This window comes from Nomascus leucogenys, chromosome 3 (assembly GCF_006542625.1).
Source record: "Nomascus leucogenys isolate Asia chromosome 3, Asia_NLE_v1, whole genome shotgun sequence".
Taxonomy (NCBI): domain Eukaryota; kingdom Metazoa; phylum Chordata; class Mammalia; order Primates; family Hylobatidae; genus Nomascus; species Nomascus leucogenys.
In genome coordinates, this window is record NC_044383.1 from 68,560,123 (window position 1) to 68,583,482 (window position 23,360).

The following is a 23,360-nucleotide window of genomic DNA, read 5'->3' on the forward strand; positions in this document are numbered from 1 at the left end:
ATGGCTCTTTTGCCTCATTTAAGTCAAGAAGATGTTCCTTTTTGAATACAGATCTCTCTCTAAAGGATACTTTTTAACCATTCTCACTTTATTTTTCAAGTTGACCTTGCATAATGAAGTTTTTGTTGCTTTGAAAACAGGAGTAGTAGGCCAGGTGTGGTGGCTCACGCCTGTAACCTCAGCACTTTGGGAGGCTGAGGTGGGTGGATCACCTGAGGTTAAGAGTTCAAGACCGGCCTGGCCAACATGCAACATGGTCTCTACTAAAAATACAAAAATTAGCTGGGCGTGGTGCAGGGCACTTGTAATACCAGCTACTCAGGAGGCTGAGGCAGGAGAATGGCTTGAACCTAGGAGGCATAGGTTGCAGTGAACCAAGATCACACCACTGCACTCCAGCTTGGGTAACAAAGTGAGACCTCTGTCTCAAAAAAAAAAAAAAAAAGAAAGAAAAGAAAATAGGAGTAATGTTTAGTCTTGTGTTTTTTTTCCTTGTAGGAAAGACTTTATTCTAAGGAAGACCATGCACTGTTCATCTCAGCAAAGAGACGTTTACACCATAGTGTCTGAATAGATTTGGGCATAAATACTTTAAAAGATATAATAAGGTCACTAAACCCGGGGTGGGCCTGGGATAGAAGACAAAGTTGTGAAAGAGGCTCTGAGAACAGGGTTGGAACTGGATAAAGGTGTGCCTGCTTTACAGTTTTTCTTGAGTTCAATCATTTAACGTAATACCTCTGAAAGTAACTTACTGCTGTCTTTGGTAGAAATGCATATTGGTGTATTGCCAGTGCCACAGCTGGGATGTCTGGACCAATTTGGAAGGTTGCAAACTGCCACTTACCCACTTTCAGACCCGTCTTGACTTTCTGGCCTTTCCCCACACTAAATGAATGGAGTGGGAGGGAAGAGCCTAGACAGAAACGTATGTTTTCTATTTACTTCTTCCTACCTCTTTTTTTTTTGAGACGGAGTTTTGCTCTTGTCGCCCAGGCTGGAGTGCAATGGCGCAATCTTGGCTCACTGCAACCTCTGCCTCCCGGGTTCAAGTGATTCTCCTGCCTCAGCCTCCTGAGTAGCTGGGATTACAGGCATGCACCACCACACCCAGCTAATTTTTGTATTATTAGTAGAAATGGGGTTTCACCATGTTGGCCAGGCTAGTCTCAAACTCCTGACCTCAGGTGATCCACCTGCCTCGGCCTCCCAAAGTACTGGGATTACAGGCGTGAGCCACCGTGCCCGGCCTTCCTGCCTCTTTTCGTATCAAATGCTTAGAGGTTTTCCTTTGAGTCATGGATATGAAGACCTAGAAAGTATTTGCTAAAAAATATCTCCAAGGAAGTACAGTCTCTGTACAGTATTTCTTGAATTTGTAAATTTGAAAACCAGAGATGACAATTTGTTTGATAAATACATGGATAGTTTGAAAGCTTAGTAAGATCCAAGTTTCGTTTATTTTTTTCTTGTTTCCAGTAGGGTTGGAAGGGTCTAAATTTTAGACATATGTATACAAAGGCAGTAAATGAATTGGAAAGAAGAGGGAAGTTAATACTTTTAGCTTTTCTCTTTTAGAGAGATTAGCTTTACATTATTTTAACAGAATAGCTTACCAAAATGTTCTTTCCCTATTTTGTGATGAACATACTGAAATCTTGTATCTAATTAAATTCAATTCCTACCTAAAAGTTTTCACAAAAAAGATTATAGTCCATGTTTGTGACTAAAGAAACAAACAGCAGTTGTTTATAAAATGTTTGCTGGAAATTTTAATGTCCTTGTTTTCACTAGTGAAATTAATGATGAAAGTTTTTCTTCTTTCTTGAAAGTTTCCTTTTCGTTGAAATGCTATTTGTTTTCCTGGTTATTGGTTACTTGTGGACAGATAGCAGTTGCGAAGACATAAACTACTGATTGTTAAAAATTTCAGCATTCTCTTTTTAAAAGAAATCGGCAAGCCGATTCTAAAATTTATATGGAAATGCAAGGATGTAGAATAGCCAAAATAATCTTGAAAATGAACAAAGTAGGACTTACTTATCTTTCGAAGTTACTCTAAAGCTGTTGTAATCAAGACAATGTGTTATTGGCAAAAGGACAGACATATAGACCAATGGGATCCAATTGGATCTGATCCAGTCAGATCCAGTTCCAAAAATAGAACTACACATATGTGGTCAAATTTGATGAGGATGCCGAAGTGATTTAATGGGAAAAAGAAAGTGTATTCAACATTATGGTGTTGGGAAAGGTGTTTTTCCATATGCAGAATAAAAAAGAACTTTGATTCCTACCTTACACCACTGACAGAAATTAACTTCAGATGAATCAGGACCTAGACTTAAAAGCGAAAACATTACAGTTTCTAAAGGACAACATAAAAATATCTTTGCAATTTATCTTAGGACACAGAGAGCACTACCATTAAAAAGCTGATAAATTGGACTTCATCAAAAATAAAAACACCTGCTCATCAGAAGATAACATCAAGTAGACAAGCCTTTGTTACAACTATACTTGACAAAGGGCTTGTGTCCCGAATATATAAAGAATTATTCAATTATGGAATAATTAAAAGAAGGCAATCAACATTTTTAAATGGGCAAAAGATTTGGACAGACATTTCATAAAATAAGGAATATCACTGGTCAAAAAGCACATGAAAAAGTGCTCATGATCATTAGTCATCAGGGAAATGCAAAGTGAGATGCCACTGCCTACCCACTAGAATGGCTAAAATTAACAAGATTGATCACACCAAATGTTGGGGAGAATGTGGAACTGTCAGTGATTGCTGATGGGGGTATAAAATAGCACAACTACTCTGGAAAATGTTTGGCAGCAATTCCACTTCTATGTATTTATCCCAGAGAAATGAAAATATATACCTACAAAAGTCATATGTAAGAATGTTCATGGCCACTTGATTGAGAATAGCCAAAAACTGTAAAAGCCCAGTGTATGGTAGGAAAAAACCAATTTTCTCCTACTATACTCTCAACGCAGAGAGTATAGTGACCAGATGTGTGGATTTTTCCTACACTGACCAGTTCTCTGACGCTAGCCAGATAGCCTATATTCAATTCACTTCTGACACTAACTAGAGCTCGTGCAGATCTCTCATGGATTAAGAGCTCAGTCTCACAAGACTGTGCCCTACGTTATATACCAATTGTAAGCAGTAGATTCTCAGGTCACCACAACTTCTGACCAGTTTGGCTACAAGTGGGAGGTTACCACAACCCCCTTCTCAGGTTCAGTAATGTGCTAGAGCAGCTCATAGAACTCAGGGAAACACTTATATTATCAGTTTATTATAAAGGATGTTTTAAGGGATACAGGTGAACAGCCAAAGAAGTACTCTGGGTAAGATGTGTGGGAAGCGGCATGGACCTTCCATACCCTCTCTGGGACCCTCCTATCATCTCTGTGTCTTCAGCATCCCAGATGCTTTCCAAACCCTGTAGTTTAGGGATTTTTATGGAGGCTTCATCACATAGGCTGAGCATTTATTAACTCATTCTTCAGCCCCCTCCTTTTCCTGGAGGATGGGATAGTGTGGCTGAAAGTTCCAGGCTTCTAATTATGGCTTGGTCTTTCTGGTGACCAGCCCCCATCCAGGAGCCCACCAAGAGTCACCTCATTAGAACAAAAGGCACTCTTATCAATACCCAGGAAGTTCCAAGGGATTAGCAACTCTGTTAGAAACTGGGGCCACAGACCAAATATTAGAACAAAAGATGCACCTAGCATCCCTCTTGCTCAGGAAATTACAAGAGTTTTGGGAACTTTCTGCGAGGAACCAGGGGCAGGGATCAAATACACATTTCTTATTGTATCACAGTATCACATCCAGGTGTCCATCAGCAAGAGCCTAGACAAGCAATCTGGTATATCCATACGTAGAACACTGCTCGGCAATAGAAAAGAACAAATTGCTGATACATGTAATGGCAAGGATAAATCTCAGAAGTATTAAAGGACATGAAAGAAGCCAGACACAAAATACTTTATACTATATGATTCCATTGATATAAAGTTATAGATTAGTTAAAACTAATCTGTGGTAACAAATATCAGATCAGTAGTTTCTTCTGGTTGTGGAGGGAGGGCAACGTTGACTGAGAAGAAGCACGTGGGAATTCTACAAGTTGATAGAAATGTTCTATCTTCTGGTAGAGGTGTGGGTTATATAGGTATAGTCACTTACCCAAACCAGTCAAACTATAGACTTAAGGTATGTGTATTTCACTATATTTAAATTATAACCTCAAATTTAGAAATCTCACACAAAAAATAGCAAGGTATTTTCCTGTCTCTTATTCTGACTCTCTTTCTTATTCTCTTAAAGTATTGGACAGCCCAGTCCCACTATACTGAGGCAATTTTTGAAAGAAAATACAATTTATTACTTTTATTATCTTTTAATGTATCCACTATACTCTATAGAGGGCATCATTTAAACTCTTTTTCAGTCTTTGTTGTTGTTGTTACAGTGAAGAAGAAAAGCTATCCAGAAGAACAAAATAGCACAGCAGTGTAAACTTGCAATGATTTGGCAAGTTTTTGAAGTCATTTAATCCTGATAAGTTAAAATCCCTTGAAGCATATTTATACATTCATCTTTCCAGCCAGCTACAGCTTATTTGCTCTTTCATTCAAGTGAAGGTTATTGAGCACCTCCTATGAGTAGATGTTTTATCAGATACTGAGTGGGCATGCTACGATGAGTACACAACCAAGTCCCTGCCCTTAACAGCATTCCTAGTTTAGAAGTGATAAATACAAAAATAAATTCCATCACAACAAGAAAGGTACAGCACTGTACAAACTGCTGCTGTGCGTTCTTTTGAGGAAGCAACGTCTTCTGCCTTGTGTGCTTGGGAAGATTCCACGGAGGAAGTGACATTTGAGCCAATTTGTATGAGTAGTTAAGAGTTGTGGATAGGAGTTAGAAGAAGGGGGACATTTTAAGAAGATGACTAGAAATTTAATTGAATAGTTCAGTGAGTCTTTTATCCTCCCTATACCTTTAGGTAAAGGTTCTGTTAATATCTACTGAAATAGAAGTCTTTTGCAGTAGCATAGTCAGTGTTTAAACTAGGACACCAAAATATTTTCCGTTTTTTCCCTCACCAATAGCAGCTAATATTTATTGAGAACAAAGGATGTGACAGGTACTCTGCTTAATGTTTTAATTTACTCTAATCTTCATAGCAATTTAATGCATTAATATTACTGTCCCTATAGATTAGGAAAATTGAGGATTGAAGTAATGCCCTTTATAAGTGGACAAGCTGGGGATTCTTTCCCAGGTTTCTCTGCCTCCAAAGCCTGGGATCTTTAAAAAGGCTACTCTGTGTGTTGCTTAGTATGAGCCCAGAGAAAGAAAGCCAAGGGCAACTCTAAAGTGTCTTGTGGTCACTTAAAAGAGGGGGGATTTACCTGTTTTCCAAAATATGGCCTGCCTAGCTTTTGTATTTAAGTTTCAGTTCATTGCCAATATGTATAATTATTTATAAACTCACAGTAATCTGTTTTATTTCTAGCTACATGATACTTTAATTTCATGTATGAAAAATCGCCAAGTAATCATTCTCTAAGCTTTCTACAGTATCCATCTTATAAGTTAAAGAATCATAGCAGTAAGAACTATAAGCTCTTTGTAGCCATTTCACTCTAATTATTAGACTGAGAACCTTGAAGATGTTGCCCTTTGAAAATGACTTGTTATTTGGGCAATCTGGCTTCTCACTATTTAACAAGTGTTGCTTAAGTATCATGTAGGAACATTTGATGTGCTCCACAGCCACTCACAGCTTCTGATAATTCTGCTTGTGACAGCCTTGAGAGATCCCTGAGTGGTAGTTTAAGATTGTGCTCTAGTATAAAAGTGGCAAAGTTTGTCTTTTAAACAAACTTGTATTTTTTTCAGAGTAGAAGATAAATTTTTGACTAAGTCAGTCATTTGCCATACTCTAAAATTCATTTTAGAAACTTGGTTTTAGGTTTGTAGTTTTTGCCCAAATGACCACTAAACATGGGACACCCACCCTAACCCCTACGTCTTTCCCAGGAAAGTTAGATCTTTGTCCAAGATTCCACCAGTATTGAATATTTGCTCTTGCCAGATGTCTTGTCAAAGGTACATTGTCTGCTTTTGGTTGACCAATGGGGTATGGGTTGTTATGCCAGATGAGTGTCACCTAGTAGTGGAATTAGAAAATCATCAACCAAGGGCCCGGCATAGTGGCTCACATCTGCAATCGCAGGGCTTTAGGAGGCCAAGGTGGGAGGATTGCTTGAGCCCAGGAGTTTGAGACCAGCCTGGGCAACATAGCAAGACCCTGTCTGGTGACACACACCTGTAGTCCTAGTCATCCAGGAGGCTGAGGTGGGAAGATCACTTGAGCCCAGGAGTTTGAGGTTACAGTGAGCTATGATCGTGGCATTGCACTCCAGTCAGGGCAACAGAGCAATATTCTGTCTCTAAAAAAAATTAAAAATTAAAATGTCACTAACCATCAGGCATTGGAAAACATTTAATGGAAGCAGAATAATGGGATGATAGCCTTCCTAATGCTATAGTAGACCAAGGAGTACTTCACATTTTTTTCTTCATGCATGCCGGTACTGAGGTGGGTGCAAAGATCCAATAGACAGATCTTACCTCAAGGAGTTTATGGTCCTGGAGGAACTAATCACCTATGTGAATGTGTGATTAATAGAAAATAGCATGATAATGTATCATAAAAGAAGTAAAGTGCTATAAAAATCAAATATGTTATGAAGATAAATCTTCTAGAGAGGTATAGGTGTAAGTATAGGTAAAATGCTATTGAAATATGTAGGAAGAAGAGATTACTTCTGATTTTGGACCACAAAAATGAAGTGTCATTTAAAATAGAGTCTGAAAGAGAGAAGTTATGTCCTAAAAAGATTTAACTGGAAGCTATTATTTTTAAATATCTTTTTATTTCTTATGACTAAGGAAGTGTGGTATTACGGAAAGAACGTGGGCTTTGGAATCAGACTTGTCCGTACATGTCTACCATTTAATAACTGTCGTACATCACATTGCTTCATTCTTTGAAATTCAGTTTTCTCAGCTGTAGCATCATAGAGGAGTTGTGATTATCTAAATGATTAAATGGGATTACACTTTTTTTTTTGAGATGGAGTCTCGCTCTATCGCCCAGGCTGGAGTGCAGTGGCACGATCTCGGCTCACTGCAAGCTCCACCTCCCGGGTTCACGCCATTCTCCTGCCTCAGCCTCCCAAGCAGCTGGGACTACAGGCGCCCGCCACCACGCCCCGCTAATTTTTTGTATTTTTAGTAGAGACAGGGTTTCACCGTGGTCTCAATCTCCTGACCTCGTGATCCACCCACCTCGGCCTCCCAAAGTGCTGGGACTACAGGCGTGAGCCACCGCGCCCAGCCGGGATTACACCTTTAAAAGCTCCTAGCAAAATGCCTGGCACCTGCTCACTTTTCATTATATGCTTGTTCCTTTCGTTCTCCTGTCTGACCCAATTCAAAGTCCCTTCTGTCCCATTAGCTTGTTTTATGAACATGGAGGCAAGGATTCTGGGTAGCAGGCAGTTGTAGTACTTCATTAAACATTTGCTGACTACTTTGTATAGTGGAAATCTAGAGGAAGGTATTATTATCATTATTATTATTGTTATTATATTTTGAGACTGGGTCTCACTGTGTTGCCCAGGCTGAAGTACAGTGGCACAATCATGGCTCACTGCAGCCTCAACTCCCCAGCCCAAGTGATAATTCTGCCTCAGGCTCCTGAGTAGCTGAGACCACAGGTGCATGCCACCACACCCAGCTAATATTTAATTTTTTTGTAGAGATGGGTCTCACTATGTTGCCCAGGCTGGTCTTGAACTCCTGGACTCAAGCGATCCTCTTGTCTTAGCCTCCTAAAGTGCTGGGATTACAGGCATGAGCCACTGCACCTGGCCTAGGATTAACTATTTTAATAGGCATTTAGGAAGTAGAATGGGTAGATATGGGAATTCAGGGAGAATTAGAGGAAAGTGGATAGAAAAGAGGCTAAACTGATTTTCTTCTACTATAATCTTTGGAATCAAACTAAGAAGGGCAAATCGATTCTTCTTCTCAGGAAAAGATTATCTTTAAACGTATAGGTAACATTAGCTGTCTTCTACCTGATAAATTTGTTTTCTATAAGTTTTGTTCCTTTTTTTAAAAAAGAAATTGTATCATAAAGGACCTAAATAATATATATGGCATGAATGTACATCTGCCCGTGAATGCCGAATTTATTCTAGAAAATATCGCTTTGCACTCTTTGATTCTAGCTTGTGTTGCTGACCTCACTAGTATAATTATTGGCTGACTTTGTCTCTTTTTCCATTTCCTCCCAATCAGTTTGATAAAGGCTACTCTTACAACATCCGTCATAGCTTTGGAAAGGAAGGCAAGAGGACGGACTATACACCTTTCAGTTGCCTAAAGATTATTCTATCCAATCCACCAAGCCAAGGGGATTATCATGGTAAGTGCCTCCACTGGATATGTTGGCCAAGTACAGAAATCCAAGAGCTCTGTTGGAAACACTGAAACAATGTGGCTTTTTGCATTCCTGTCAGGACCTAGTTTTTAGCTTATGTCAGTTGTCACTGTCAAGCTAGAGCTCTGTTACTCTTAGAACAATTTGTCTTATTACTGAACTAGGTCAGGCAAGAGAAATTCATTCAGCTGCACTTCAGTTTGTGCTGGATTAGGCTTTTCAGTTCTTACTTTCCTCCTTCCTGCTGTTCTCTGTCTCCCTCATCTTCTGCAGTGTTCTGCGAGTGTCTTAGAGGGCTGATGTAAGTTTTACAAAGCTTTTAAAAATTAGAATATTCTAAGTTTAGAATAGTAGATTCATTAATTTTCCAAAGGCTAACTACTAAGGAAAAGTATGAGTTTTTTTTCTTATCACCATCATCTGATTAACCAACAAAGATTAAGTGGGCAATTTAACATGTCGTGATATCTGCCATAACTATCAGTTTGCCTGACTTATTTAAAAGGAAAAACATCTCATTTGTCTGTTGTGTCCAAGAATGATTTAATAGTTCATATCAGTAAATTTTCTGGATTATCAAAGCTTACTACAGTATGTATCAAAACTTCTTTTTGTTTTAGAATCTTAAACACTTTTTAAAAGACTGCACACTTTCGGGCTGCTAAAGATCAAATAATCATAAACAATATTTTTAGAAAGACATTCTGTGTGTCCAAATCATTAAAAAATGCCTATACATTCATTAATTCATAGATGAAGAAATGGCCAGCACTAGTTATATAGATAGACAGATAAGATAGATCTATATATAGACATAGAGTTTCTTTTTTTTTGAGACAGTGTTTCGCTCTTGTTGCCCAGGCTGGAGTGCAACGGCGCGATCTCAGCTCACTTCAGTCTCTGCTCCCGGGTTCAAGCAATTCTTCTGTCTCAGCCTCCTGAGTAGCTAGGATTACAGGCACCTGCCACCCTGCCTGGCTAATTTTTTGTATTTTTAGTAGAGACAGGGTTTCGCCTAGTTGGCCAGGCTGGTGGGCCTCAGGTGATCTGCCCACCGTGGCCTCCCAAAGTGCTGGGATTACAGGACTAAGCCACCACACCCAGCCTGGTAATATATATCGAGTGGTTTTTATTATTTATGTCAGAGTCCCTTGAGGTGCTTTTTTAGAAATGCAGATTCTCAGGGTGCACCCTCGGTCATATAAAATCAGACTTTGTTTGCAAGTACACTAGGTGAGTTTTATGTCTTCTAAAGTTTGAAAACCACGGGTCCAGGTACTTCTGTTGAGGAAGCCTGAAGCTTTTTTTAGCCTAGCAGCCATACCAGGCAGTCAACTTATGATTAAGCTTGTGGCCAAGTAAAACTCCCAGGGATTCGTCTGCAAATTTCCAGGTTCTAGCATTTGTCTCTTAATTGTTGGTTTTCATTAGCTTAAATGCAAAACTTTATTTCTGTTAAGTTGTATCTTGGTATCCCAGTGCTTTATGTTATTATTTTGTTTCTAAGTTCAACTCCGTCAGTGAAGAAATATTATACTTAGCACTCAATGAACTCATTATTTGTTGGAAAAATTTACTTATTCCTTTTTTTTAAAAAGTAATAAACTTAATTTTTTAGAGCTCTTTTAGGTTCACAGCAAAATCGTGTGGGAAGTTCAGAGTTCTCATATACCTCCAACGCCCCAACACACACACAACCTCCCTTGCTGTCAGTATCCCACACCACACTGGTACATGTGTTACAATTGATGAACCTACATTGACAAATCCTTATCATCCAAAGCCCATAGTTTACAAGAGTTCATTGTGTATTTTGCATAACAGTACTTTATCAGATTTGTCTTTTGCAAATGTTTTCTCCCCATCTGTGCTTCTGTTCTTTTCTCTCTTTTTTCACCTTTTGGGATTTCATTTACACACACATTATACCTTTTATAGTTGTCCCACAGTTCTTAGATATTGTGTTTTGTTTTTGTCTTTTTTCTCTTTGCCTTTTAGTTGCAGAAGTTTCTATTTGTCATATCCACAAGATCCAAGGATTTTCCCCAGTCACGTCCAGTCTACTGATGAACCCATTGAAGACATTCTTCATTTCTGTTACTCATTTCCATCACTTACTTCATTTCCAACACTAGCATTTCTTTTTTATTCTTAGAATTTTCGTGTCTCTGCTAGCTGGCTATTCCAACACATTTATTGAATAGGGAGTCCTTTCTCTATTGCCTATTTTTGTTGACTTTGTTGAAGGTCAGACAGTTGTAGGTATGCTGTCTTATTTCTGATTCTCTATTCTGTTTCATTAGTCTGTGTCTGTTTTTGTACCAGTACTATACTGTTTTGGTTACAATAGCCTTATAGTATAGTTTGGAGTTAGGCAGAGTGATGCCTCTGGCTTTGTTCCTTTTGCTTAGGATTGCTTTGGTCATTTAGGCTCTTTTTTTAGTTCCATATGAATTTTAGAATAGTTGTTTTCTTATTCTGTGAAAAATGACATTGATAGTTTGATAGAAATAGCATTGAATCTGTACATTACTTAGGGTGGTATGGCCATTTTAATGATATTGATTCTTCCAATCCATGAGCATGGGATGTTTTTCTGTTTGTGTTGTCCCTGATTTCTTTCAGCAGCATTTTGTAGTTCTCCTTGTAGAGATCTTTCACTTCCTTGCTTAGATGTATTCCTAAATATTTTATTTATTTATTTTTTGGTGGCTACTGTAAACAGAATTGTGTTTTTGATTTGGCTCTCAGCTTGAACATTGTTGGTATGTAGAAATGCTACTGATTTTTAAGGCCAGGCATTGTGGATCATGCCTGTAATCCCAGCACTTTAGGAGGCCAACACGGGTAGATCACTTGAGGTCAGGAGTTCAAGACCAGCCTGACCAACATGGTGAAACCTCATTTCTACTAAAATTAAAAAGCAAAACAAAACTTAGCCAGGTGTGGTGGCGTGCACCTGTAATTCCAGCTACTCAGGAGGCGGAGGTTGCAGTTAGCTGAGATGGCACCACTGCACCGGTTGACAGAGTGAGACTGTCTCAAAAAAAAAAAAAAAAAAAGAAATGCTACTGATTTTTGTATATTAATTTTGTATCCTGAAACTTTGCTGAAGTCATTGATTAATTCCAGGAGCCTTTTGGTGCATTATTTAGGGTTTTATAGGTATAGAATCATATCATCAGCAAAGAAAGATAGTTTGAGTTCTTTTCCTATTTGGATGGCTTTTATTTCTTTCTTTTGCCTGATTGCTCTGGGTAGGACTCCCAGTAGTATTTTGAGTAAGAGTGGTGAGAGTGGGCATCCTTGTCTTGCTCCCATTCTCAAGGGGAATGGTTTGAGCTTTGGCCCATTCAGTATGATGTTGGCTGTGGGTTTCTCTTAGATAGTTCTTATTATTTTGAGGTATATTCCTTTGGTGTCTAGTTTTTTGAGGGTTTTTATCATGAAGGAATATTGGATTTTTTTTTTTTTTTTTTTTTGAGACGGAGTCTCACTCTGTTGCCCAGCCTGGAATGCAGTGGCGTGATCTCGGCTCACTGCAAGCTCTGCCTCCTGGGTTCATGCCATTCTCCTGCCTCAGCCTCCTGAGTAGCTGGGACTACAGGTGCCTGCCGCCATGCCCAGCTAATTTTTGTATTGTTAGTAGAGACGGGGGGTTTCACTGTGTTAGCCAGGATGGTCTTGATCTCCTGACCTCGTGATCTGCCCACCTCGGCCTTCAAAAGTGCTGGGATTACAGGCTTGAGCCACCGTGCTTGGCCAGGATATTGGATTTTATTGAAAGCTTTTTCTATTGAGATAATATGGTTTTTGTTTTTAATTCTGTTTGTGTGGTGAATCACTTTTATTGATTTGTATATGTTGAGTCAGACTTGCATCCCACAAATAAAGCCTATTTGATTATGATGAATTAGCTTTTTGATGTGCTGCTAGATTCAGTTTGCTGGTATTTTATTGAGGATTTTTGATTCTATGGTCATCAGAGGTATTGGCTAGAAGTTTTCTTTTTTTCATTGTGTCTCGGCCAGATTTTGGTATCAGGGTGATGCTGGCTTCATAAATTGAGTTAATGAGGGGAGCCCCCCCTCCTCAGTTTTTTGGAATAGTTTTGGTAGGATTGGTACCAATTCTTCTTTGTACATCTGGTAGAATTTGGCTGTGAATCTACCTGGTCCAGGGCTTTTTGTGGTTGATAGGTTTCTTTTCCAGATTCAATTTCAGACCTCATTATTGGTCTGTTCAGATTTTCACTTTCTTTCTGCTTCAGTCTCGGAAGGTTGTGTGTTTCCTGGAACTTAGTCATTTCCTCTAGATTTTCTAATTTGTGAAAAATGCACAATTATTTCTTATTAACTTACAAATCTATCATCTGTATGACTGAAAAAAAAGACTTTTCTGTATTAAATTTTTAATAAGTATTTTGACTTACCGTTGCAGTTTATTAAAATATCTAAAATTTTCTAGATTTTGTCCTAAAACAGCTTTTATATTTCAAATTCTTCTGTATGCTTATTTATGTGAATATTTCCAGTGGTCTATCTTTCATTTTTTTCATGAAATAATATAGAGATGACACATATCCACCGTAAGTTGTTTTTCTATGAAATAGTTTATTTTTTCATCTCATTTCCATCCATGATTCTTTTACATTTTCATAGATTCTATGCTTTAGGAAATAGGCATATAATTTACATTTGAAAATGATGTTGAATTTTTTTCTTTCTCAGAGTTTGCATGTTTTTCATTTTGTTTATCTATCTTCCTTCTCTTATATGCCTTTTATATAATTTTTAGACTAGAATATAAGAAGATTGTATAAAGTTTTAAAATAAACTATTATGCAGCTATTTTGTGATTATTTGTGCTTGTTATCAAGGAGCGTAATTAAAGCTGTTTTCCCTCTTCCTGTTGAAGGGATATCTTAGCCTGAGAATGCTGCAAAGTTTTATGTAACTCTTGAGCCTGGAGTACCCTGATAACCATACAGCTAAGTAATCATTTAGATAAAAAGAGGAAAGCAGTTGCACCCATGGGCAATTAACCTTTTTATTAATAAGCTGTTAGACAATTAAGGGGAGCTTAGATGGTCTCTCGAGTGTGATATTGTACTAAGTTGTGGATAAATAACCTTGTTTGTGTGTTGGCTTATTTTTTGTTGTCAGGTTGCCCATTCCGTCACAGTGATCCAGAGCTGCTGAAGCAGAAGTTGCAGTCATACAAGATCTCTCCTGGAGGGATAAGCCAGGTAGGTCATATTCTTCTCTCTGCATCTGCAGTAACGAGGCCTGAGACAGATCTCTCGGTTTTATTTAATGTTCTTGCAGTGATGCTGTGTGCTACTTGTCAGGCCTCACACCAGACATCTTATCTTCAAGATGGATTAAGTTAAAACCTTGACTTATCTGGTTTAGACTCTTGAAAAATTCTAGTTCTTCTGTCTGCTAAGCTGCATTTTTATTTTTCCTAGTCATAAAGGAAGCTGGAAACCTTCACCCCCCCACCTCAGTTTGTTTTACTATCTCAATTAAGGACTACATCTTTAAAAACAAAATTGTCGAGCAATGCATGGAAGCTTATTAATGAAGCTGAAAATTAATGACAGCATATTTCATTTTGGGAAATTTTTTCTGAGCAGATGATAATGTCGTACAGACTGGCTGAATGTTCTGATAGGCATCAGTTATTGCTGTGTTTAATCTACACTTCTGATGGTAGATCAAATAGTTTGTCAAAATACTTTGTCTTATGAACAATGGAAATGCTCAGATTGTAAAACCAAATGTTAAAGAGTACATTTTTTAGTAAGTCTACGTTTAAAAAATTAATATTGTGACATAGCAAAGACTATTTTCTATAGTGTGCTTTCAAGTTGACTGGAATTTTGAAGGAATAGGGGAAGAGCTTCTGCTTCCTTAGCTTAAGAAGAACATTATATATTTTAGAGTTAGAACATCTAAATCATCATACATCTTTAAATTGTTATTTTTATTTAAAGAAAATTGTTACTCTAGACAACTTTATGGCTGCTTCTGTGTCCAAAGTTCAGATAACAGATCTTACATAGTTTTTTAGTACTTTGAGCAAAGCAGTGTTCAAAGTGCCATAGAGTATGGAAGGAAGAATCAGATATAAATCCTGCTCCCACAAAACCAGTGTCTGAAAAAAAAAAAACATAAACCAAGTGTCATGAGAGGTACACATAGACTGCCTTGGGTCTTCTGATGAGGGAAAGACTATAACCAGCTGAAGAGGTCAAGGAACCCTTTATGGAAAAGATGCCCTTTGAATTAGGCCTTGCACGAAGGTTGGGAATTGGGGAGAGAGAATGCACAAATGAAAGACTATAGGAGTATTAAGACTTCAAGCTTAGGATAATGGTGGCACCAATACATAAATACTAATAGGTAACTTAAAGGAAGTATAGTTGGTTTCAGTTTGAGTGACTTAATTTTAGTGGTTAAAAACTGCTGCTAACTTATTTGATAAGGAATCTAGAAATAAAGAATTAGTGGCTTTCTTTTAGCAATCATAAAGGATCACCTTTTTGAAAACAATACAAGTTCTTAACGTATCTATGTTAACATATTATGTCTGCATTTAAATGGTATTAATGTGGACTTGGGGCATTAGATAATTTAGGACCAGAAATCTGATGGTCCTTTTAGTTAGAATTGTCGCATAGGTAGAAAGTCATTCTCTTTTTTGGAGTCCTAGGATGTGACATGCCATGGTGCATAGGTAGGAAGTCAGTGGTAGAACCAAAAATTGAAGCCAGGCTTTCTGACTCTTAAGTTTTTTTTTTTTTCCTGAACTCCACTCTACTTTAGAGCGTATTATCATGAGTTTGCTGGAGGCAGAGAAGAGGTAGGGAGTCAAAAGCTGTGTTTGAAAATGCAATCTTGGCTAATCCTTCTCTTTGTCAAGCATTAAAAGGAGGTGGGATCAATGAAGACAGAACAGAAATGGGGAGAGAGGGAGAAAATACATTAGGGTAGTGAAGTATCACAAAAGTCAAGGAGAAAATTTTGAGAAGAGAATAAGTTCCACCGAGTCCCTTGTAGCAGAGATTTTTTTCATGAAGAGAACTGAGAAAAGGTGGTTGGATAAGCTGAGAGGATTATTTGACTTTGACTTTGGTGACGTGTCAGTAAAATGGTAGAAACCAAAAGCAAGATCATACTTGCTTAAAAAATTAATGAAAGATAGTAAATAACCTTTTCAAAACATGTGTCAGACCAGGTGCAGTGGCTTGTACCTATAATGCTAGCACTTAGTAGGGAGGCTGAGGCAGGCAGATTGCTGAACCCAGGCATTCAAGACCAGCCTGGGAAACATGGCAAAAACCTGTCTCTACTAAAAGTTAGCAGGTGTGGTGGCATGCAACTGTAGCCTTAGCTACTCAGGAGGCAGAGGTGGAAGAATCACCTGAGCGCAAGAAGTTGAGGCTCCAGGGAGCCGTGATCATGCCACTGCACTCCAGCATTGGCAATGGAGTGAGACTCTGCCTTAAGAAAAAAAAAAAGTGCCAGTAAAGGGGATGCTAGAGTGGTATTAGCTTAAGCATCATGGGATTGTTCATTTCTGGGTTTAAGACCTGAGCCTATCAGTAGGAAGAGGAGAAGAAAGAACTGTCAGAGAGGGTGGGCTTGATGAAGATATAAAAGAAAGAAAATATCTCTCTAACCAAGCAGAATTAAGTTCTCTTTCTTTTATACCATGACTGGATTGTAGGTGCCTTTGTTCTTAAAATTTGTTACACTTGATTGTAATTCTTTGTTTACCTGTTCATCTTTCCCAATAGTTTGTGAGTTTCCTGAAAGCAGGACTGGATTTTTACTTAACTTTCTGTCTCATAGTAATCCAATGAGTTACACTTGTTAGGTGCTTTAAAAATGTTGGAAGAGTGAATGGGCATATTTAGGTATGAGGTGGATCTTAGAGTGTGCATGGTGGTATGCAAAGAGAGGCAAATAGGAACTCAAAGACTCAAGTGAAAAAGTAACTTATTGGAGGAAGGATGATATGTACTTGAACCAAAGGATGGTGACAGAGAAAGGCATACCCCTCAGCAATGTGGGAACATAGAGGAAATAGTTAAGACACAGCAAAGGGAAGTTGATGGAGTGTATCAACTGGTCTTATTCTTCCTTATAAATAAAGTAAGGTCATCAGCTGGAGAGTAAAGGGGTTATGAATGATATTCTGGTTATAGAAAAGGTTAGAAACTACCACCAACAAATGTGATAGGGAATCTAGAAGAAATTAGAGGCGTTTTTTAGCAGTCATAAAGAATCACCTTTAAAAAAATAATCTTAATATACTAACATTATCTCAAGAAAATTAATGTTTATAGTTAATAGTAATGACCATGTTTGTATACTCTTTGCTTTTGACTCCACTGTATTTCTCCATTTGCCCTTGATCCATAAGTATACCCCCTTACTTAGCTGAAGCTGGTTAGTAATTTTCACATTACCCTTTAGACCTGCATTGTAACCTTTTATCTGAGATGAACACAGATGTATAGTGCATGCCGGCAAGCTGTAAATAACATCTTGCTTTTATTTGATGTCTTTATTGAGTGGATCTCACTAGAGTGAAGCAGCTGGTGGACTGTATTCTAAAGGGCAGAGAGTTAATGAATGAAAATTCCATGTAAAACATTTTGATAAGGTTGAATTTTGCAGGTTGGCCTAAGTGCAGATTAGATCTTGAAAACTCCAACTCCAAGCGTGTATTAAAATATTGAATGAGAGTTAAGAAAAACATCATTAAAATGTACAGAAGGAAGAACTCCATGTGGTTATTTTTATCTCAGAGAAAACTACTTGAAAAAGATACCTTCAACTATAGGAAATAGATTTTTTTTTTTATTTTTGGAGACAGAGTCTTGCTCTGTCTTCCAGGCTGGAGTGCAATGGTGCAATCTCGGCTCACTGCAACCTCTACCTCCCGGGTTCAAGTGATTCTCCCGCCTCAGCATCCCGAGTAGCTGGGATTACAGGCACCCTCTGTCATGCCCAGCTAATTTTTGTATTTTTGTAGAGATGGGGTTTCACCATGTTGGCCAGGCTAGTCTTAAACTCCTGACCTTGGGTGATCCGCCTGCCTCAGCCTCCCACAGTGCTGGGATTATAGGTGTGAGCCACCATGCCTGGCCAAGAAATAGATGTTTTAAGTAATCAAAATGTTGGTGATCAGAAAAGAGATCATTGTGACTCAGCTGGCATTGCTGATTTTTTTTTATAAAGGATACTTATAGGATCACATTTCATTTTCCTTTTTAATTAACCTTAATAGTGTTACAAAATCACTGAAAATTAATGAGCTTCATATCTAGCTTAAGAAACAGCAATTAAACAACAGAATATGGCCAAAGAAAATGGGTACCCCTGCATTTATTCTCCTTTCCTCCCTGAAAAGAGAAATACACAGCAGTCAATTCACCAACATTATATAAAAATTATAAATATTTATGCCCCAACAACATAGCTTCAAAATACATGAATTAATAACAGAGAACTGAAAAGAGAACTAGACAAATCCACAGTTATATTTGGAGACTTTAGCACTCCTCTTAATAATTAACAGAACAAGCAGGCAGAAAGTCAGGATATAGAAGCCTTGAACAATACTGTCAACCAACTTTACCGAATTAACATCTGTAGAACATGTTACCCAACAACAGGAGACATGAAATAGTAACCCAGGTAGATCATAGTCTAGGTCTTTAAAATCCATTACAAATGTAAATAATTTGAAATCCTATAAAGTAGGATTTAAAGCAGAGCAATAAAGCAAGAAAAACAAAAGATTAGAAAAGAAGAAAGAAAACCTTTTTCTATTCTCAAAGTGATTATCAATGTAAAAAATCTCAAAGAACCTAGGAAGATGCTACTGTAACTAGTAGGTGGAAGGATACTAACTCAATATACAAAAATCAATTCTATTTCTTACAGTGAACAGTTGGAAATTAAACATTTCAAAAAGTATTAGTTTGCTGCCAACATAATTGTGGCTTTTACTGCAAATACTATTGTAGCAACCTAATACCATATACAGTAGTACCAGAAATCCAAAATATACATAAGATCTTTATGTGAAAGACTGATGAAAAACAAAGTAGAGACACATGTTTCCTGATTTCAAAACTTACTGAAAACTATTGTAATTAAGATGGTGTGGTATTAGGGAAATGATGAAGACAGATTAATTGGACAGAATAGAGTTCAGAAATAGAGCCACATATATATGAGCAACTGATTTTTAAACAAAGGTGCCAGGGCAATTAAATAAGGAAATGGTAGTGTAGAGTTCCAGACAACTCTAGAGTTCTACAACAAGTAGATCTAGAACAATTGGATATCCAAATGCAAAAACCCTAGACATATACACCTCCAAGCTTATATAAAAATTATTTAAAAATGGATTATAGAACTAAGTAACTGTAAAATGTGAAACTTACAGAAGAAAACAGAGTATCTGCACGGCCTTGGGTTTGGTGTGTTCCCTGAAAGAAAACAGTGATAAATTAGACTTTACCAAAATTAAAAATTTTGCTCTGCAAAAGACAGCTTTAAGAGAACAAGATAAGCCACAGGCTGGAAGAAAATATTTGCAAATCATAAATTTCATAAAAGATGTGAATCCAAGAGATATAAAGAACTCTCAAAACTCAATAATTAGAAAACAGTTTTTTAACTGGGCAAAACATTTGAGTAGACAGTTCACCAAAGAAAAAGTGTGAATGGTAAATATAAGCACGTGAAAAAATACAGCTCATTAGTGAAATGAAATTTAAAACTATAATGAATATCATGATATGCCAAATAGAATTGGTCTAATTTAAAAACTAGCAATGCTAAGTGCTAGTGAGGATGCAGAGCGACTGAAAGTCTCATACAATAGTGGAGGAAATGCAAGTTGTAGAGTCACTTTGAAAAGGAGTGTGGCACTTTCTTACAAAGTGAAGCTTACACATGCTATGTGACACAGTGATACCTGTAACTAGTATTTATAGAATTGAAATAAAAGCGTAAGTCCGCAGGAAATCAACATGGCACATGGATACATATGTAACAAACCTGCACATTGTGCACATGTACCCTAAAACCTAAAGCATAATAATAAAAAAAAAAGCGTAAGTCCACATAAAAACCTGTTCCTAAGTGTTTATAGTATAGGCATTATTCATAATTGCCAAAAACTAGAAACAACCCAGATGTTCTTCAGTGTGTGGTTGGATAAACAAATTGTGGTATAATCATACAATGGAATATTACCTGGCAATAGAAAGGAAAAAATGACTGATACACCCATTAACACGTAAGGTTCTCAAATGCTTTATACCAAGTGAAAGAAGTCAGACTCAGAAGCACTGTAGTGTATAACTCTATTTGTATGACAAACCTATAGGTACAGAGTGATTGCTGGGAGCAGGAGAGGTGTTATAACGGACAAGAGAAATATTTTTGGGTAATGGGAATAATCTGTCTTGATTGCAGGGTAATATCAAAACTGAATTTGTCAAATGTTGCAGAACTATGATAAAAGGAAATATATTTTATTTAAAAACTTTTTTTACTTTTTTAGAAAAAACTTAGTCCCTGAGTAAAAAGGGGATATATTTTACTGTGTGGAAATTATACCTTAATTTTTTTCTTTTATTTCTTTTTTTTTTTTTTTTTTTTTTTAATAGACAGGGTCTTGCTCTGTCACGCAGGCTGGAGTGCAGTAGTGTGATCACATCTCATTGCAACCTTGAACTCCCGGGCCTAAGTGATCCTCTTGCCTCAGTCTCCTAAGTAGCTGAGGTCACAGGTGCACATCACCATGCCCAGCTAATTTTTTACTTTTTTGTAGAGATCAAGGTCTTGCTGTGTTGCCTAGGCTGGTCTTGAACTCATGGCTCAAGCAGTCCTGTCACCTTGGCCTCCCAAAGTGCTGGGATTATAGACATGAACCACTTAATTTCTTTTTTTTAATGGGGGAGAAAGAAAGGGTAGATGGTAAGCAGCATAATGAGCCAAAATATTTACTTTTCGTAGTAAAAATGCAGTAGATTAAGTTTATATCAGGAACTTAAAGTATAAACATATAATTTAGAGTGAAAGACAATATCCTATGTAATAAAAAATGACAATGGTTAAAGTAATTGCCTTTTGGGAACTAACCAAGCAGTGGGAAGAAAAGTGATATGAGAACTGTTGATTTTAATAATAAGCCATAATGTATTTCAGGTTTTTTTCCTTACATGCATTATTTTGATTAAAAGTTAGAAAGAAAGTATAATGTTATTAATGAAGTTTAAGTTAAATGGTCGTGTGCCTAATGGATAGATGGTAATAGCAGTAGTACTAGATGACTGCAAGGTCTTTGGGTATGAAATTCTAACCCTTATCCCTCTGAGCTCCCAGTACCTAGCATAGTATCTGATCCATGTTAGGAACTGTAAAGGATCTGAGATTTTACCCTACTTGCAAGCTAAGAACTTAGCTGCCACACTTTTATGGATTCTGGCAGAAAACATGACAATTCCAGCAATAGCAGTATGTCAGCCTTTTCTTGCATTCGTTCCTTGAGCCCTACTTCCCACAGAGCAACATGAAGGCCAGGTACTATCTGCACATGCAGTGGCTTGTGTTGGAGGAGGGAAACCCTGAGTTTAGGGAATCTGAACCTTTTATTATGGACAGTAAGTATGTCTACTCTATTTTTTATTTATTTTTAATTAATTAATTTTTTGAGACAGAGTTTCGCTCTTGTCACTCAGGCTGGAGTGCAATGGCGCAGTCTCTGCTTATTGCAACCTCTGCCTCCTGGGTTCAAGCAATTCTCCTGCCTTATGTCTGCTCTTTAATCCTGTGGAAGGCACCATTGTCTTCCAGGGCTGTTCATTATATCAGAGGTCCCCAAACCCTGGGCCACGGACCGGTACTGGTCCATGGCCTGTTAGGAACAGCAGGAGGTGACCCAGGGCAAGCAAGCATTACTGACTGAGCCCCACCTCCTGTCAGATCAGTGGCCATGTTAGATTCTCACAGGAGCTCGAACCCTATTGTGAACTGTGCATGCGAGGGATCTAGGTTGTGCACTCCTTATGAGAATCGAGCTAATAATGTCTGATGATCTGAGGTGGAACAGTTTCATCCTGAAACCACCTCTCCACCCTGGCCCGTGGAAAAATTGTCTTCCACGAAACTGGTCCCTGGTTCCAAAAAGGTTGGAGAACATTGTGTTACGTGAACATCTTTGAAAAAATCGTCTGGAGTAAAAGCCATTGTTGCCTCTATTTGCAAAATGTTCAGAAATTTAAGACTACTGGAAAATTATTTCTCAGGAATACATAGCTGATGACCAGTGAATAATATATAGATATACAATCTATATTGGTCATTTCTTATTGGCATCTCAGCTTTTTCTTCTTAAAATATTGGTGTACTTTGGCTGGGCGCGGTGGGTCACACCTATAATCCCAGCACTTTGGGAGGCCAAGGCGGGTGGATCACAAGGTCAGGAGATCCAGACCATCCTGGCTAAAATGATGAAACCCTGTCTCTACTAATAATACAAAAAATTAGCTGGGCTGAGACAGGAGAATAGTGTGAACTTGGGAGGCGGAACTTGCAGTGAGCAGAGATTGCGCCACTGTACTCCAGCCTGGGCAATAGAGTGAGACTCTGTCTCAAATATATATATTATATATATATATTATATATACGTATATATAATATATATTATATATTATATATTATAATACTATATATTATATATATATATTATATATACTATATATAATATATATTATATATATATATTATAATATATAAATATATAAATTATAATATATATTATAATACTATATATAATATATATTATAATATATAATATATAATATAATATATATATAATATATATAATTATAATATATATTATAATATATAATATATAATAATATATATAAATATATATTATAATATATATATCTCTCTATATAAATATATTTATATATATAAAAATATATATAATATATAATATATAATAATATATAATATATAATAATATATAATATATAATAATATATAATATATAATAATATATATAAATATATATTATAATATATAATTATAATATAAATAAATTATTATAATATTTATAATAATATAAACATTATTATAATATATAATAATATATATAAATATATATTATATATTTATATATTTATATATTATATATTATATAGATATTTTATATATATTTGTCTCAAACATATGTACATATATAGACATATATATGTACATTTTAATCTCAATACTTTCATTAATTTCTTTTCAAAATTGGCAGAGTTAAAAAATCCTTTCAATGTTTTGTTTGTTTGGGTATCGTATCTATCTATCAATAGTTTCTGCCTAGGTTAGATGTCTAGTTTCTAATTATTCTAAAAACACTTTTGTTTTTTAGCTTTTATTTTCCACTTCAGCTTTTCCTTTAAAAACCTGCAATTTTATGATAGAAATATTTACATTTTGAGATACAGAAATTTTAGAGCTGGGCACAGTGGCTCATGCCTGAATCCCAGCACTTTGGGAAGCCAAGGCCGATGGGTTGCTTGAGCCCAGGAGTTTGAGACCAGCCTGGGTAACATGGCAAAACCCAGTCTTTACCAAAAAGTACAAAAATTAGCCAGGCATGGAGGCATGTGCCTGTAGTGTCAGCTATGCAGGAGGCTGAGGTGGGAGGATCGCTGGATTGCTTGAGCCCATGGGGATTGAGTGAGCCATGATCGTGCCACTGCACTCCAGCCTG

At 37.0% G+C, this 23,360-nt stretch overlaps 1 protein-coding gene across 1 annotated transcript in view; it reads left to right on the forward strand.

Annotated features, from left to right (window-relative positions):
- Positions 1-23,360, forward strand: part of LOC115832848 (DNA primase large subunit-like) — a 127,308-nt gene that overhangs the window by 71,840 nt on the left and 32,108 nt on the right. Inside the window, exons 4-5 of the mRNA XM_030804325.1 lie at positions 8,411-8,537; positions 13,718-13,800. Of these exons, the coding sequence (XP_030660185.1) occupies positions 8,411-8,537; positions 13,718-13,800 (210 nt within the window). The remainder of the gene's footprint in view (positions 1-8,410; positions 8,538-13,717; positions 13,801-23,360) is intronic.